This window comes from Phoca vitulina, unplaced genomic scaffold, assembly GCF_004348235.1.
Source record: "Phoca vitulina isolate PV1807 unplaced genomic scaffold, GSC_HSeal_1.0 scaffold30, whole genome shotgun sequence".
Lineage (NCBI taxonomy): Eukaryota > Metazoa > Chordata > Mammalia > Carnivora > Phocidae > Phoca > Phoca vitulina.
Genome location: NW_022589733.1, coordinates 964764 through 982823, shown reverse-complemented (window position 1 = coordinate 982823; position 18060 = coordinate 964764). Strand labels below are relative to the sequence as shown.

General features: G+C 36.7%; 1 protein-coding gene across 1 annotated transcript in view; it reads left to right on the top strand.

The window, feature by feature from the left end:
* Window positions 1-18060, top strand: part of ITFG1 (integrin alpha FG-GAP repeat containing 1) — a 317151-nt gene that overhangs the window by 245705 nt on the left and 53386 nt on the right. Inside the window, exon 14 of the mRNA XM_032424181.1 lies at window positions 12129-12207. Coding sequence (XP_032280072.1) covers window positions 12129-12207 — 79 coding nt within the window. The remainder of the gene's footprint in view (window positions 1-12128; window positions 12208-18060) is intronic.

Sequence of the window (18060 nt, the reverse complement as noted above, 5' to 3'; positions counted from 1 at the left end):
AAGCGATGTTGAGCACTTTTTCATGTGTCTGTTGGCCATTTGGATGTCCTCTTTGGAAAACTGTCTGTTCATGTCTTCTGCCCATTTCTTGATTGGATTCTTTGTTCTTTGGGTGTTGAGTTTGATAAGTTCTTTATAGATTTTGGATACTAGCCCTTTATCTGATCTGTCATTTGCAAATATCTTCTCCCATTCTGTCGGTTGTCTTTTGGGTTTGTGGACTGTTTCCTTTGCTGTGCAAAAGCTTTTTATCTTGATGAAGTCCCAATAGTTCATTTTTGCCCTTGATTCCCTTGCCTTTGGCGATGTTTCTAGGAAGAAGTTGCTGCGGCTGAGGTCGAACAGGTTGCTTCCTGTGTTGTCCTTTAGGATTTTGATGGACTCCTGTCTCACATTGAGGTCTTTCAACCATTTGGAGTCTATTTTTGTGTGTGGTGTAAGGAAATGGTCCAGTTTCATTCTTCTGCATGTGGCTGTCCAATTTTCCCAACACCATTTGTTGAAGAGACTGTCTTTTTTTCCATTGGACATTCTTTCCTCCTTTGTCAAAGATTAGTTGACCATAGAGTGGACGGTCCATTTCTGGGCTTTCTATTCTGTTCCATTGATTTATGTGTCTGTTTTTGTGCCAGTACCATACTGTCTTGATGATGACAGCTTTGTAATAGAGCTGGAAGTCCGGAATTGTGATGCCGCCAGCTTTGCTTTTCTTTTTCAACATTCCTCTGGCTATGTGCGGTCTTTTCTGGTTCGATACAAATTTTAGGATTATTTGTTCCATTTCTTTGAAAAGTGGATGGTATTTTGATGGTATTTTGATGGGGATTGCATTGAATGTGTAGATTGCTCTAGGTAGCATTGACATCTTCACAATATTTGTTCTTCCAATCCATGAGCATGGAACGTTTTTCCATTCCTTTGTGTCTTCCTCAATTTCTTTCATGAGTATTTTATAGTTTTCTGAGTACAGATCCTTTGCCTCTTTGGTTAGATTTATTCCTAGGTATCTTATGGTTTTGGGTGCAATTGTAAATGGGATCGACTCCTTAATTTCTCTTTCTTCTGTCTTGTTGTTGGTGTATAGGAATGCCACTGATTTCTGTGCATTGATTTTACTTCCTGCCACTTTACTGAATTCCTGTATGAGTTCTAGCAGTTTTGGGGTGGAGTCTTTTGGGTTTTCCACATAAAGTATCATATCATCTGCAAAGAGTGAAAGTTTGACTTCTTTTTTGACGATTTGGAACAGTTTCAGAAGAATAGGTATTCATTCCTCTTTAAATGTTTGGTAGAATTCCCCTGGGAAGCCATCTGGCCCTGGGCTTTTGTGTTTTGGGAGATTTCTGATGACTGCTTCAATTTCCTTAGTGGTTATAGGTCTGTTCAGGTTTTCTATTTCTTCCTGGTTCAGATTTGGTAGTTGATACATCTCTAGGAATACATCCATTTCTTCCAGGTTATCTAATTTGCTGCCATATAGTTGCTCATAATATATTCTTATAATTGTTTGTATTTTTTTGGTGTTGGTTGTAATCTCTCCTCTTTCATTCATGATTTTGTTGATTTGGGTCATTTCTCTTTTCTTTTGGATAAGTCTGGCCAGGGGTTTATCAATCTTGTTAATTCTTTCAAAGAACCAGCTCCTAGTTTCATTGATCTGTTCTACTGTTCTTTTGGTTTCTATTTCATTGATTTCTGCTCTGATCTTTATTATTTCTCTTCTCCTGCTGGGTTGAGGCTTTATTTGCTGTTCTTTCTCCAGCTCCTTTAGGTGTAGGGTTAGGTTGTGTACTTCAGACCTTTCTTGTTTCTTGAGAAAGGCTTGTATTGCTATATACTTTCCTCTTAGGACTGCCTTTGCTGCATCCCAAAGATTTTGAATAGTTGTGTTTTCATTTCCATTGGTTTCCATGAATTTTTTTAATTATTTAATTTCCTGGTTGGCCCATTCATTCTTTAGTAGGATGCTCTTCAGCCTCCATGTATTTGAGTTCTTTCGGACTTTCCTCTTGTGATTGAGTTCTAGTTTCAAAGCATTGTGGTCTGAAAATAGGCAGGGAATGAACCCAATCTTTTGGTACCGGTTGAGACCTGATGTATGACCTAGGATGTGATCGATTCTGGAGAATGTTCCATGGGCACTAGAGAAGAATGTGTATTCCGTTGCTTTGGGATGGAATGTTCTGAATATGTCTGTGAAGTCCATTTGGTCCAGTGTGTCACTTAAAGTCTTTATTTCCTTGTTGATCTTTTGCTTAGATGATCTGTCCATTTCAGTGAGGGGGTGTTAAAGTCCCCCACTATTATTGTATTGTTGTCCATGTGTTTCTTTGCTTTTGTTCTTAATTGTCTTATATAATTGGCTGCTCCCATGTTAGGGGCATAGATATTTACAATTGTTAGATCTTCTGGTTGGATAGACCCTTTAAGTAGGATATAGTGTCCTTCCTCATCTCTTATTATAGTCTTTTGTTTAAAATCTAATTTGTCTGATACAAGGATTGCCACCCCAGCTTTCTTTTGGTGTCCATTAGCATGGTAAATGGCTTTCCACCCCCTCACTTTCAATCTGGGGATGTCCTTGAGTCTAAAATGAGTCTCTTGCAGACAGCATATCGATGGGTCTTGTTTTTTAATCCAATCTGATAGCCTGTGTCTTTTGATTGGGGCATTTAGCCCATTTACATTCAGGGTAACTATTGAAAGATAGGAATTTAGTGCCATTGTATTGCCTGTAAGGTGACTGTTACTGTATATTGTCTGTGTTCCTTTCTGGTCTATGTTGCTTTTAGGCTCTCTCTTTGCTTAGAGGACCCCTTTCAAGATTTCTTGTAGGGCTGGTTTCGTGTTTACAAATTCCTTTAGTTTTTGTTTGTCCTGGAAGCTTCTTATCTGTCCTTCTATTTTCAATGACAGCCTAGCTGGATATAATATTCTTGGCTGCATATTTTTCTCATTTAGTGCTCTGAATATATCATGCCAGTCCTTTCTGGCCTGCCAGGTCTCTCTGGATAGGTCTGTTGCCAATCTAATGTTTCTACCATTGTAGGTTACAGATCTCTTCTCCTGAGCTGCTTTCAGGATTTTCTCTTTGTCTTTGATACTCGTAAGTTTTACTATTAGATGTCGGGGTGTTGACCTATTTTTATTGATTTTGAGAGGGGTTCTCTGTGCTTCCTGGATTTTGATGCCTGTTTCCTTCCCCAAATTAGGGAAGTTCTCTGCTCTAATTTGCTCCAATATACCTTCTGCCCCTCTCTCTCTTTCTTCTTCTTCTGGGATCCCAATTATTCTAATGTTGTTTCGTCTTATGGTATTGCTTATCTCTCGAATTCTGCCCTCATGATCCAGTAGTTGTTTATCTCTCTTTTTCTCAGCTTCTTTATTTTCCATCATTTGGTCTTCTATCTCACTGATTCTGTCTTCTGCCTCATTTATCCTAGCAGTTAGTGCCCCCATTTTTTATTGTGCCTCATTAATAGCCCTTTTGATTTCGACTTGGTTAGATTTTAGTTCTTTTGTTTCTCCAGAAAGGGTTCCTCTAATAACTTCCATGCTTTTTTCAAGCCCAGCTAGTATCTTTAAAGTCATGATTCTGAACTCTAGATCCGACATCGTACTATTGTCCATATTGAATAGGTCCCTGGCAGTCAGTACTACCTCTTGTTCTTTTTGTTGAGGTGATTTTTTCTGTCTTGTCATTTTGTCCAGAGGAGAATAGATTAATGAGAGAACAAAATGCTAACAGGGTAACAACGTCCCCAGAAAATACACTCTAAACAAATCAGAAAAGACCTGAAGCCAGGGGATAAGAAAGGGAAAGAAAGAATAAAGGAAAAGAAAAGAAAAAGAAAAAGATAAAAACAAACAAAAACAGAACAAAACAAAAAAAACCAGAATATGATCAAATATCATCAGGCTGGTGCATAGATCAGTGCCACACACTAGATTTTGGGTGTATTTTGGTCTGTTAGAAGAAAGTGCCTCCCAAAATTTTAAAGAAAGAAAAACTTATGTATGTACAAAAATAAGGGTTGATATGATAAAGGGAGGGAATATGACTGTAAAGATGAAAATTATAAAAAATTTTATAAAAGGAATTGATAAGAAGCTGTTTGAAAAAAGAAAGAAGAGGATTTAAGAAAAAAAAAGGGAGAGAATGTTATCAGGCAGGAGAGTAGAATAAAACCATACACTAGAGATTTACGGTATATTTTGATCTGTTAGAAGAAACTATCTCAAAATTTTAAAGAGAGAACAACTTATATATATATATATATATATATGCCAAAAATAACGGTAACTACTATGAAGGAATAGAATATGACTCTAAAGATGAAAAATAAAAATGTTTTTTTAAAAAAGGGATTGATAAGATGTTGGTTGGAAAAGGGAAAAAGAAAAATTCACACACACAAAAAAAAGACAGTTAAAAAAAATTAACTTTGAAAGACTAAAGAATCATGGTAAAAAAGCCATGAATTCTATGTGCATTATTCCCCTAGCACTGGAGTTCTGCCTTTCTCATTGATCGGTAAACTTGGTCTTGGCTGGCTGTTCTCGCGGATCTTCTGGGGGAGGGGCCTGTTGCCATGGTTCCCAAATGTCTTTGCCGGAGGCAGAATTGCCCCGCCCTTGCCGGTCCAGGCTAAGTAATCTGTTTGGGTTTGCTCTCGGGAGCTTTTGTTCCCTGCAAGTTCTCCATACAGCTTTGGAGGCCGAGAGTGAAAATGGCGGCCTCCCAATCTCCGTCCCAGAGGAGCCGAGAACTTGGGGCCCCAATCCCCAGTGAGCCCCCAGAGAAAAGCAGTCAATCACTCCCGTCTCCCCAGTCTCCGGTGCACTCCATGCTCACCCGGCCTGTGACCGAGCGTTTCTACCTCTGGCACCTGACTCGGTGTGGAGTCTCCAAACCCAGCAGATCCCTGTGGTGCGCTCCCGCGCCACTCCCCTGGGGGAAGAAGGGGAGTCTCCCCGGATCTGCCACTTGTTGGGTCCCTGCTGGAGGAGCAGTGGCCCGACTGTGCCGTGGATCACAGTTTATGGCAACCCCGAGCTGAGAGCCCATGCCTCAGCTCCGTCTTTGCAGCTGGCTTCCCTGCTCTGATACCTGGGAGCTCTGCCGCACTCAGGCACCCCCGGTGTTTCTGTGACCCCGAGGGTCCTGAGACCACACTGTCCCAGCAAGGGTTTCACCCCCTGCTTAGCCACTGGAGCAACGTCCCTCACTGGAGCAGACTTCTAAAAGTTCCTATTTTGTGCTCCGTGGCTCTATCACTTGCCAGAATTGGCCAACGGAGGCCCCCTCCCCTGCTGTCTATCCTCCTGATATCCACCTCGGATTCACTTCTCCCCACATCTTACCTTCCAGAAAGTGGTCGCTTTTCTGTTCAGAGTTGTTGCTATTCTTTCCTTCGATCTCCTGTTGAGTTTGTAGGTGTTCAGAACGGTTTGATCCCTATCCAGCTGAATTCCTGAGACCAGACGAAATCCAGGTCTCCTACTCCTCCGCCATCTTACTCCGCCCCCACCCCACCCAGGGGCCCCTCTTATACTCTATTTTTTCAAGTTATTTTCTTAGTGGTTTCTCTCAGAATTAGTTTCTATCTTAGAAACAATCTAGTTCAATACCACCCTAATGTCAATAGCATAAAAAAACTATACTCCCGTATACATCAGTTTACACCCTCCTCTTTTGCACTTCTGTTGTCATACAAATTACATCTTCATGTATTATGTTCCTGACAACATGGTTTTTTAATTATTGTTTTATGCATGTTTTAGATTAGATAGGAAAAAAAGCTACCAAAGAAATATATATTTATGCCGTTGTATTTATTTACTTATAGTTACCTTTACTAGTACTTTTTGTTTGTGTGGATTTGAGTTACTGTCTAATGGACTTTCAGTTTAGCCAGAAGAACTCCCTTTAGTATTTCCCGCTAGGTGTGTTAATGACCAATTCTCTCAGTTTTTACTTCACAATGTGTTAATTTCCCTTTCATTCTTGAAGGATATGTTTTGCTGGATTTTAGACTTCTTGGCTGGCAGTGTTTTTCTTTCACATTTTGAATATATCATCCTCCTGCCTTCTGGCCTCCTTGGTTTCTGATGAGAAATCAGCTGTTATCTTATCTAGAATCCCTTGTATATAATGGGTTCTCTCTTGCTGCATTTAAAATTTTTTGACTTTCAGCAGTGTGACTATGATGTGTTTGGTGACGTTTGACTATGATGTATCCTGGTGTAGATCTCTTCAAGTTCATACTATTTGGAGTTTGTTGAGCTTTTGGATGCGCAGTTAATTTGTTTAATTCAGGCAGTTTCAACCATTATTGCTTCACATTCTTTTTGCCAGTTTATCTCTCTCCTCTCCTCTGGGACTCCTATTATTCTTGGTGTTCTTGGGGTGCTTCATATGTCACTGAGACTTTGTTCTTTTTTTTTTTTTTTTAATGTTCCTTCTTCATCTTTCTTTTCCTCAAACTGAATAATCTGAATTGACATACCTTCAGTTTTGTTGATTCTTTCTTCTGCCAATTTAAATCTGTTGTTGAGCCTCTCTAGTGAATTTTTCATTTCAGTTACTGTACTCTAGAATTTGGGGTTTTTTTTTAAAGATTTTATTTATTTGACAGAGGGAGACACAGCAAAAGAGGGAACACAAGCAGGGGGAGTGCGAGAGGGAGAAGAAGGCTTCCCATGGAGGAGGGAGCCCAATGCAGGGCTTGAAACAGGACCCGGGGATCATGACCTGAGCCGAAGGCAGATGCTTAATGACTGAGCCACCCAGGCACCCCTAGAATTTGTTTTTTCTGTGTGTGATTTCTATCTCTTTATTGATACTCTATTTTGGTGAAACACTGTTTTCATAATTCCCTTCGAATCTTTAGACATGATTTCCTTTAGTTCTTTGAACACATTTATAATAGCTGATTTAGAATCTCTGCCTAGTAAGTCAAATATCTAGGCTTCCTTGGGGACAGTTTCTATTGACCCCTTTTTTTCCCTATGTATGAACCAAACTTTCCTGTTTGTGTCATAATTTTTTGTTAAAAACCAGACATTTTATAATAATAATGTGTTAATCCTGGAAATCTCTCCCCTGGGTTTGTTGTTGTTGCTGTTTGTTGTTGTTGCTGCTATTTTTTTCAGTAATTTTCCTGGACTAATACTTTAAAATCTCTATTCTCTATTGTGTGTAGCCATTGAAGTCCCTACTCAAGTTAGCCTAATGGTCAGATGTGATTGGATAGATGTTTCCTTAATGAGACATGAGATGAGAAATTATGGCCTTTTTGGGTCTTTTGGCTGGAAACAGTGTTGCACATGTGTGTGGCCTTCCAGATCTCCAGGAATGTGTCAGAGTTTTTCAAAGCCCATCTTTGAACATCTCGTTCATATTTTTCCTCTTAAGATTTGTTCAACTTCTCATTAGCCCAAACTGATAACAAATAAACAATTGCTATTGATTGTTTTTAACAAATGTTCCAGTTTGATAAGGCTGTCCACACAGAACAAGCTCTCAATCTTGCCAAATAAAGATAAATACTGAGACTAGAGCTTGTCAGGAAGCTGCCAGACACATCAAATAGTGACAGTTCTCTGGGGATGGGGCTTTGGGGAGCTCCCAACCTGTTCTGCCAGACCATCCATTAGCTGCTAGGCTTTTCATTTTCACAGCTGACTTAGTTGCAGAGCTGTTGGTTTTCAAGGCTACTTCAGAGCTAGAGTAAAGGTTATAGGAATAAGGCAAATTAAAAGGCAGCAAAGTGTATTATTCTTACTGATATTCAGTTCTTTTCTTGAAGAGATATTCCTCAGATTCTTGCAAACCTTCTCTCGATTTCCAGAGTCCTGAAAAAATTTCTTTTGACAATTTTTTTTTGCCAGTGTTCTCATTGCTTTTATGAAGGAGATTTTTGAGGTCCTACTGTCCCATTCCAAAAATGGTTCTCCCCTACTCTATTACTTTAAAATCCATTGATCTAGCTTTACTTTGAATGTTCTTTTACCCATGCATGGTTTAGTAACATCATGCTTTGGATTATTTGGAAAATATTGGTGTACCGAGTTATGCAGATCTTCCCAATATTAACATATTTCATTATATAATTTTTTTAAATCACACTTGTTAATATCACTGCTGATCTCATCAGAAAAGGTTTTAAGTTTTTAATATGTCAGACTCACAATGGTGAATACAAGTCTTCTAAAATTTCAATTTTCCTTTAGAAGCTCAAATTTTATCATTAGCCACAAATACTGTCAGTCATTTTCCTAAAAGTGACAGACTCACTTTGTTATTTTCAAGAAAATGTTGGCTAAGTTGAAATACCCAAGTCTGAATAACCATAGTTTAGTGCCACTGCTGATTATCCACACTTTTTACAGTGGGGTTTTGGGACCTCCAAGGGTCCTTGCACCACAGATTGAGAACTACTGTGTGGAGGAATCGAATCTGGATTTCTAGACCTTGTCTTTAAATATCAAAGTGACTGGCCCGTGGTGAGAAGTGAACTGCAGCTTTAAGACTCATAATAAAGACATGCTGAGAACTGATTTTTTAAATGAATATAGGGCAAGAGAGAAAAACTTGCCTAAGTAAATCTATAAAATAAGATGCCGTGGATAATAGTATGAAATTCTTTGAGTGTGAAATACAAAAAATAGTCAAGAATACATTTGGGAAAGTTCACTGAAAATACTGCTTATAGTTCAAGTTACCAATCTTCCAGTACATAGACTAGACTATGGGTAATAAGGTAAATTTGAGGTTGTAACACAGTGTTAAATGTAGCTTCATAAATATTATTTCAAACCTCACTGGAATGAGACAAGTTTAAAGTATGAAAGGGCATACCCTAGTCCAAAGAAACAAACCTAGGAGAAATGAAATAATTTATGTTAAGAAGTATATACACATTAGCAATGTTTGTTGCTAAGTGTGTGAAGCAACATTCAGCTGGTAGGAGTATAAACTGGTCTTACTTTAGTAAAAAAAAAAAAAATTGGTGCTACTTGTGATGAGCACCTGGTGTTGTATGGAAGTGTAGAATCACTACATTGTACACCTGAAACTAATATTATACACTGTATGTTAACAAACAAGAATTTAAATTAAAAATTTTTTAAATAATAATAATGAAATAGCTAGGTACCAACCTGGGGGGAAAAAAAGAAAAAAAAAAACAGAACAATTGAATATCTTTTTAAAGAGTATTTAGAGGGGCACCTGGGTGGCTTAGATGGTTAAGCGTCTGTCTTCAGAGCCCCACATCGGGCTCCTGGCTCAACGGGGAGCCTGCTTCTCCCTCTCCCTCTGCCTCTCCCCCTGCTCATGCTCTCTCTCTATATATGTATATCTCTGTGTCTCAGATGAATAAATAAAATCTTTAAAAATAATAATAAAAATAAATAAAGAGTATTTAGAGGCTCAAATCCCCTGCTTGCCTTAGCTTGGTAGATGACTTCCATGTCTATTCTCACCCTGGGGTTTTATTCCCTGGAAAGGTTGCTGAACTGCAGAATGCCAGGGACATAGCCTAACCCAAATCCTAACCCTACCCCTAACCCTAACACTTAACCCCTAACCCCTAAACCTAACCCTATGTGAAGGTCTCTGAGCTGCAAGATAGCAGGCACATACCCTAACCCTGGCTCTAATTCTAACCCCTATATTTGGTTGGCGGGGGGGGGAGTCAGTATGGTGTGTGTATGTATATATATATATATATATATATATATATATATATATATACACACATATATATATGCATTAGAATATTACTCAGTCAAAAAATGAAATCTTGCCATTTGTAATGACATGGATGGAGCTAGAGAGTATTATGGTAAGCAAAATAAGTCAGTCAGAAAAAGACAAATACCATATGATTTCACTCATATGTGGAATTTAAGAAACAAAACAAACAAGCAGAGAGCAAAAAAGGGGGGTGGGGAGAGAGAGAAATCAAGAAACAGACTCTTAACTCTAGAGAACAAACTGATGGTTACCAGAGGGGAGGTGGGTGGGGGCATGGTTGAAATAGGTGATAGGGATTAAGGAGTATACTTCTTGTGATGATCACTGGGTGATGTATGGAAGTGTTGAATCACTATATTGTATGCCGAAAACTAATACTACACTGTATGTTAACTCATTGGAACTTAAATAAAAAGTTTTAAAAAATTGACACTACCTAGTACACTTGAAGATACATATATATATATCCTTTGACTTTACAATTCTACCTCTGGGTACCTGACTCCTGATAAATGTTAGCACTTGTACATCAGGTGACATACATAAGAATTCCATGTTTATCATGGCAAAAGAAAAATGGAAACAAGTGTCAATCAACAATAAAATGACAAATATTGGGGTGCCTGGGTGGCTCAGTCATTAAGCGTCTGCCTTCGGCTCAGGTCATGATCCCAGGGTCCTGGGATCGAGCCCCGCATCGGGCTCCCTGCTCTGTGGAGAGCCTGCTTCTCCCTCTCCCACTCCTGCTTGTGTTCCCTCTCTCGCTGTCTCTCTCTCTGTCAAATAAATAAAATCTTTAAAAAATAAATAAATAAATAAATAAATAAATAAAATAAAATGACAAATATTTATGCTATAATCATACAATGGCATTCTCTATTAGCAATGAAAATGAACTATACAGCTACATGCTTAAGCATGGATGTGTCTCAAAAAATCTATTTTAAAAAGCGAGTCACAGAAAGATACATACAGTATGGTTCTATTTACATAAAAATTAAGATAGGCATAATCAAATATATTTTAACATATTTGTATAAATGATAAAACTGTAAAGGAAAAAGATTAATTGTATGAAGAATATAATTCCATCGTGTAACATCTATGCAACTATCTGTGGTTTGCTTTTAAACTGTTCCTATCTAAAGAACAATGCTCTCTCTTGCCCATCTGCAAAACAGGGATATAGATAAGGAATCTTGGTAATTCTTCCACTGAAGTAGTATGCTATATAAAGTGTAATATTCTTTTTTCTACATAAAAATACTTCATTGATAAGGTTGTTTTTATTATAAATTTGTGTGATATTCTTCATGAATCTTTATTCAGTTATATCTTGAGTAATTCCATTCTTAGAACAACCTGTTTTCTCATGGTCACTAAAAGCCCATAGACTTCTAATGTTCTTAAAATATCAATCAGGTAATTGTCATATCAACAAAATTAATTTAATTTCTTGCCTGTCATCCTGGAGGAAAATCATTTCTAGCACATAATTAGACTATCTACATGTCTTTATTAACTTTTCCCTACTTTATTGGGAAGAACAGTAGAATTTTTAATTCTATAAAGTGTTCAAAGAATTTCTTGATCATTTTGTCACCTCTTCTTAAGATACCCATTGCAGACATTGGTTTCTTTATAACCCTATTTAATTAGCCTTGATATCTAAAGAGAATAAATCACTGTATCAATGTGTGAGGAATGTTCCAGAAATAAGGAACAATATACAAATTGGAGACAAACCTCACCATTGTAACTAGGCTCTGCCAATTATTTTTTCCTTAACTGGAAAATAATGTCTTCTCTAAGTCTAGTACAAGAGAGTAAATGTGGTGGAATGACTCATTGATATTTTTCATTCTATTATAATTATTATGGGTGGATTTTATTCATTTTGATATTTATTGGGAAAATGTAAACTATGTCCAATCCATCCCAGAAGGGAAAAGCAATGCTAGATTCTACAGAAATGTCATAATAAAATTCTCATAGCTCTATTCTGGGTAGAACCAAAAGTAGTAAAGAAAATTTTGCTTAAAGTATTCACATTTATATAATAAAGAAGAGATAATAGATCTTAGAATATATAATAAAATTAATGAACTGTGTAAATGCAACTAACAAATAATTTAAAATGTTTATCATTTAAAGCTAATTGTACACATTTAAAGTGTTTCTACTAGCAGAGGTTTTCTTTTAAATAGTTAACAGGTTATCTATTTATGGAAATGTTCTCTAAGTAACTGCCATCTGTTAATAATTATATATATAAGAACATTTTACTTTATTTGTAATAGGTTTTCCTGAAACTTCAAATGATTCACTTACTTTCCGAGGCTTTACTATTCCTTTTTTATTGCAGCCCTTTGGAGTAAATCAGCCTGGACCTTATATCATGTATACAACTGTAGATGCAAATGGATATCTGAAAAATGGTTCAGGTAAGACTAGATACAATGCCTATAATGCACAAAAACACCTTTAATCAATCTATTGGCAAGGTAAGCTGAATGACAAAAATTATCATGTTTTCACATGCTTTATAAAATCTTTTTTATAAAGATTTTCTGTTTTTATAGAGTTTTTCTGTTATAGTCCCTGCACACCAGTAGATTACAAAAAGGTCCTTATGACAAATATATTAACACTCATTCCTCATATATCCCTATTGTGATGGAGCCAAATCATTATCTTTATTTTTCAGTTGAAGTGACAGAGATTGGGAGAAATTACTGGAGTTATCTTGAGCAAAGTGCGAAGTGGTAAATTAGTTAACAAAGCTATTCTTAGAAGAAGTAAAAATTAGGAATCCAATCTACAACCTAGACTAATTCTAGTTTTCTCATATGTGGAATAGAAGCTAGAATGTTACATAGAGGTTTTTTAATAAGTGATTATAAAGAAAAACTTCTGGTTATATATTTGAATAAATAATAAAGGGAAATGCAACCAAAACAAAAAGGAAGTAAGACTAAACAAAGGATGTCTGCTTTTGACAGATGGCTAGCTGACTGAGATGAGGTCCAAATCACAGTAAATACAACTGTTCTAATTTCAACTCTCTTAAGTAAGAAAAGGAACCCTAACATATTAATAGGCTTCTTTGAGACTCCTAGAGTCCTAACCATGAAGAAATATAAACAGAGTTACTGTTACTCCTCTACTTTCATGCACCAAGAGAACAAAAGAAAGAAACAATTCATTATATGGCCATTCTCATTTTATATAATGGCCTAACATAAACATACCAGAGTGTATTTCCTTTTTCACTAATTGTACACATTCAAGACTCTCAACCATAATACTGCTTCAGCACAGAAACATTCCATAAAGCAAAAGCTGTTTAATTAAATTCAAGAAGAAATTGACAAACACAACTAAAATTAAACACTTTGATACACCACTGTTGGGACGCCTGGCTGGCTCAGTGGTTAAGCATCTGCCTTCACCTCAGGTCATGATCCCAGGGTCCTGGGATCAAGCCCCACATCCAGCTCTCTGCTCAGCAGGGAGCCTGCTTCTCCCACTCTCCCTGCTGTGTTCCCTCTCCTGCTTGTGCCTCTTTCTGTCAAATAAATAAATAAAATATTTTTAAAAAATAATAATATACCATTGTTAGTCAAGGAAACTTAAATAAGGATAAGATAATTTGAACAATTACTTATTTATGTTTTAATTCAGGTACATATCAAACTGTACAAAAAAGTTTCTGGGACCAGCTGGCTTTATCTTTTATTTTTGAGTTTCAGATGTAGATAATTTCAGTGCTAAGTAAGGTGTTCCAGAACACAAGAAAAAAAGATGAAGTTACTTATTTAATGAAGTAAGCATAACTTAGGCAAGGCCAGCATACCTAAAACCAAAAACTTAGCTCAGTGGTCAATTATTAATGAAAAATGCTATCTAAAATACAAACAATTTTAATCCATCTGTATTTTGAAAGAATTGCTTACTTAACATCATCAAGTAGGTAGTTATCTCCAAATGCACTAATGGCTTAAAGTGGGGGAAATCTCTTCATTATCATAACAACAGATCAAAAAAATTTAAAGACCCATCTTCCTCTTTTCTTTTTTTTCATGCAATGATATATTGTGTAAATTTTTCTGTGTGTGTTTATATAGGTAATTTATTTGGGGATGGTTTTGTATATTGATACAATAACTACTCTAGACATGCCACTGTTATTTTTCTTTTTTTCAGTATAATATAACAATATAACAGTAAAGATCTTTATACATATATTTTTGTGCAGTTAAATGAATAATTCTCACTCCATAGGAAAAAAGTTAGAAGGATATTCATCAAATTAACATTTATCTTGGGGGGCACCTGGGTGGCTCAGTCGTTAAGCGTCTGCCTTCAGCTCAGGTCACCGAGCCCCACATCAGGCTCCCTGCTCAGTGGGAAGCCTGCTTCTCCCTCTCCCACTCCCCCTGCTTGTGCTCCCTCTCTTGCTGTGTCTCTCTGTCAAATAAATAAATAAAAAATCTTTAAAAAAAAAAAACATTTATCTTGGGGAAGCAAGATATTAAGAGATTCACTTCCTACTAGGTACATTAACTACTTACTACTTTTAGTCCTTTTAAATTTAATTTTTAAAAAAGATAAATTTTACAACAAATGAAAGGCTTTTAAAATATTATTCTTAAAGTTAGATGTGAAAATGTTTTTTAACTCTGTGAATGTTGATTCATTCAAAAATATATATTTAATAAATCTCTACTAGGGGCGCCTGGGTGGCTCAGTCGGTTAAGCGGCTGCCTTCGGCTCAGGTCATGATCCCAGGGTCCTGGGATCGAGCCCCGCATCGGGCTCCCTGCTCGGCGGGAAGCCTGCTTCTCCCTCTCCCACTCCCCCTACTTGTGTTCCCTCTCTCCTGTCTCTCTCTCTCTCTCTGTCAGATAAATAAATAAAATCTTTAAAAAATAAAAAATAAAAATAAATAAATAAATAAATCTCTACTACAAACAAGCATTGACACCTAGTAGAATATCTTACTAGGTGCTAACAACTCATTCAGTAATACTCAGTACCCATTGCTGTTTTTAAGTGAATGGAAGAATATTTCCTTAGCATGATTTCTTTTAGTCTGTCCCAAAACAATAATGGAACACTGGGTCTATTCTTACTAAATTAAATATTTAAGAGTAATTAATTTTTTCCCTGAATTGTGGAAGGAATTTGTGGGCATAAAAGAAAAGGAGAAAATATCGACAGAAAAGATAAATGCAGTTGAATGCATAAATCAAATGAGTGTGTAAATTTTCATGGCAAAAAATCATAAAACTAAAAGGTATTAGTAATCTTGGAAAATCTAAATGTCCAATAGAGAAATAATAACCTATGCTACTTTATAATAATAATTTCCAGCCTCTGACATATTTTTAAATAATTTTTTTATTAAACAAACAGATATTTATGGTATAACGTTTGGGAGGGAGGCACATCTGCATATGTAATCCAAATTGTATGTGTCTGTTTATAAGTGTACCTATGTGTAGGAAAAATATAAAAACAAAAATGACATATGGAAATGTTACCGTGATTATCTCTTGATTGTGGGATTTTCCTCTCTATATTTTTTCATTTTTTATTTTACTACACTGATCATATATTGCCTTTAAGAAATTAAGTAATAAATAATAATAAATATTTTAAATATTTCAAGCATGTGCTACATTTCTTGCATAAATATATGTTCTAAACAGGGAAGTAGCACTTAATTCAATTGATTCAAGAAGTGCTCTTATGAAAACCCCCTCCAAATCTCAAAGGATGAAAATTCCTAGTTTAAATGCTAAGCATGTTGAAGTCTACAGAAATATTGCTTGCTTAAACCATACATACCTTCCAACCCATCTAGCCCCACTAGAGGACTTTATACTCTAGAAAGAGAATGACCACATATATGTACTTCAGAAGCTGCAACCCTGGTTTTCTTATAAAGTAGCTAAGGGTCGGTACTTATTAGTGGGTCATGAAATTAATTTGGTGTGGCTTATGACAAGGACTTTTTATTTAATAGAATGAAAGAGAACAATAGAAAATATCAGAGTATACCACAGATAGTAATGTTAAGTATTGTTTCATGAAACTTTTATGTGTTTACATGTGTGTGTTCATACTGCATGATAACATAAAATGTAGTTTTTATTGTGGGCTGTGGTCAAAAAAGTATGAAAGCCACAGCCAGAGACAATAATGTGCCTTAGTATTATTCAAAAAAAGGCCTGCCCTAATCATACTTTTGCTGCCAGGGATCTTAGCATTGTTAACCAAATACCCCGTGATCTTTCTCCACTACCTAGCACTGTCTGAATAGCCAAATGTTGTTAAGAAAGTTACATTACAGAGCACTCATTCATTTTCTTTTTTTTTTTGCATTTTTTTATTTTATTATGTTATGTTAATCACCATACATTACATCATTAGTTTTTGATGTAATGTTCCATGATTCATTGTTTGCATATAACACCCAGTGCTCCATTCCATACGTGCCCTCTTTAATACCCATCACGAGGCTAACCCATCCGCCCTCCCCCCTCCCCTCTAGAACCCTCAGTTTGTTTGTCAGAGTCCATAGTCTCTCATGGTTTGTCTCCCCCTCCAATTTCCCCCCCTTCATTTTTCCCTTCCTACTACCTTCTTCTTTTTTTTAACATATAATGTATTATTTGTTTCAGAGGTACAGGTCTGTGATTCAACAGTCTTACACAGTTCACAGCACTCACCATAGCACATACCCTCCCCAATGTCTATCACCCAGTCACCCCATCCCTCCCACCTCACACCACTCCAGCAACCCTCAATTTGTTTCCTGAGATTAAGAATTCCTCATATCAGTGAGATCATATGATACATGTCTTTCTCTGATTGACTTATTTCGCTCAGCATAACACCCTCCAGTTCCATCCACGTCGTTGCAAATGGCAAGATCTCATGCCTTCTGATGGCTGCATAATATTCCATTGTATATATATACCACATCTTCTTTATCCATTCATCTGTCGATGGACATCTTGGCTCTTTCCACAGTTTGGCTGTTGTGGACATTGCTGCTATAAACATCGGGGTGCACATAACCCTTCGGATCCCTACATTTGTACCTTTGGGGTAAATACCCAGTAGTGCAATTGCTGGGTCGTATGGTAGCTCTATTTTCAACTTTTTGAGGAACCTCCATACTGTTTTCCAGAGTGGCTGCACCAGCTTGCATTCCCACCTACGGTGTAGGGATCCCTGCCAACATCTGTCATTTCCTGACTTGTTAATTTTAGCCATTCTGACTGGTGTGAGGTGGTATCTCATTGAGGTTTTGATTTGGATTTCCCTGATGCCGAGCGATGTTGAGCACTTTTTCATGTGTCTGTTGGCCATTTGGATGTCTTCTTGGGAAAAATGTCTGTTCATGTCTTCTGCCCATTTCTTGATTGGATTCTTTGTTCTTTGGGTGTTGAGTTTGATAAGTTCTTTATAGATTTTGGATACTAGCCCTTTATCTGATATGTCATTTGCAAATATCTTCTCCCATTCTGTTGGTTGTCTCTTGGTTTTGTTGACTGTTTCCTTTGCTGTGCAAAGGCTTTTTATCTTGATGAAGTCCCAATAGTTCATTTTTGCCCTTGCTTCCCTTGCCTTTGGCGATGTGTCTAGGAAGAGGTTGCTGTGGCTGAGGTCGAAGAGGTTGCTGCCTGTGTTCTTCTCAAGGATTTTGATGGATTCCTGTCTCACATTTAGGTCCTTCATCCATTTTGAGTCTATTTTTGTGTGTGGTGTAAGGAAATGGTCCAGTTTCATTCTTCTGCATGTGTCTGTCCAATCTTCCCAGCACCATTTGTTGAAGAAACTGTCTTTTTTCCATTGGACATTCTTTCCTGCTTTGTCAAAGATTAGTTGACCATAGAGTTGAGGGTCCATTTCTGGGCTTTCTATTCTGTTCCATTGATCTATGTGTTCATTCATTTTCTAAATAACCAATAGTTTCTGTAACAGATCACAAAAATTAAATTAAACTACATTTATCATTACAATTTTAGGAGCTAAACTCCTCTGGTTTGGGATCTAGGATTTTGTTTACTAGTCTTGGAAATTAACCAGAGATCTGCAATGATGATCCAAATTCCCTCAACAAAATTTGATGAAAACTTAGTAGATTAGAGCATGGTAGCAAAATTGTATAAACTATTAAGTTGTTGGTCATTTGTGAATAATAACATTATTAGACATAAGATTTTTTTTACCCCTTAAATGACTTATTAGTCCTGCTATTTAAATCTAAAGGGAAATAATTT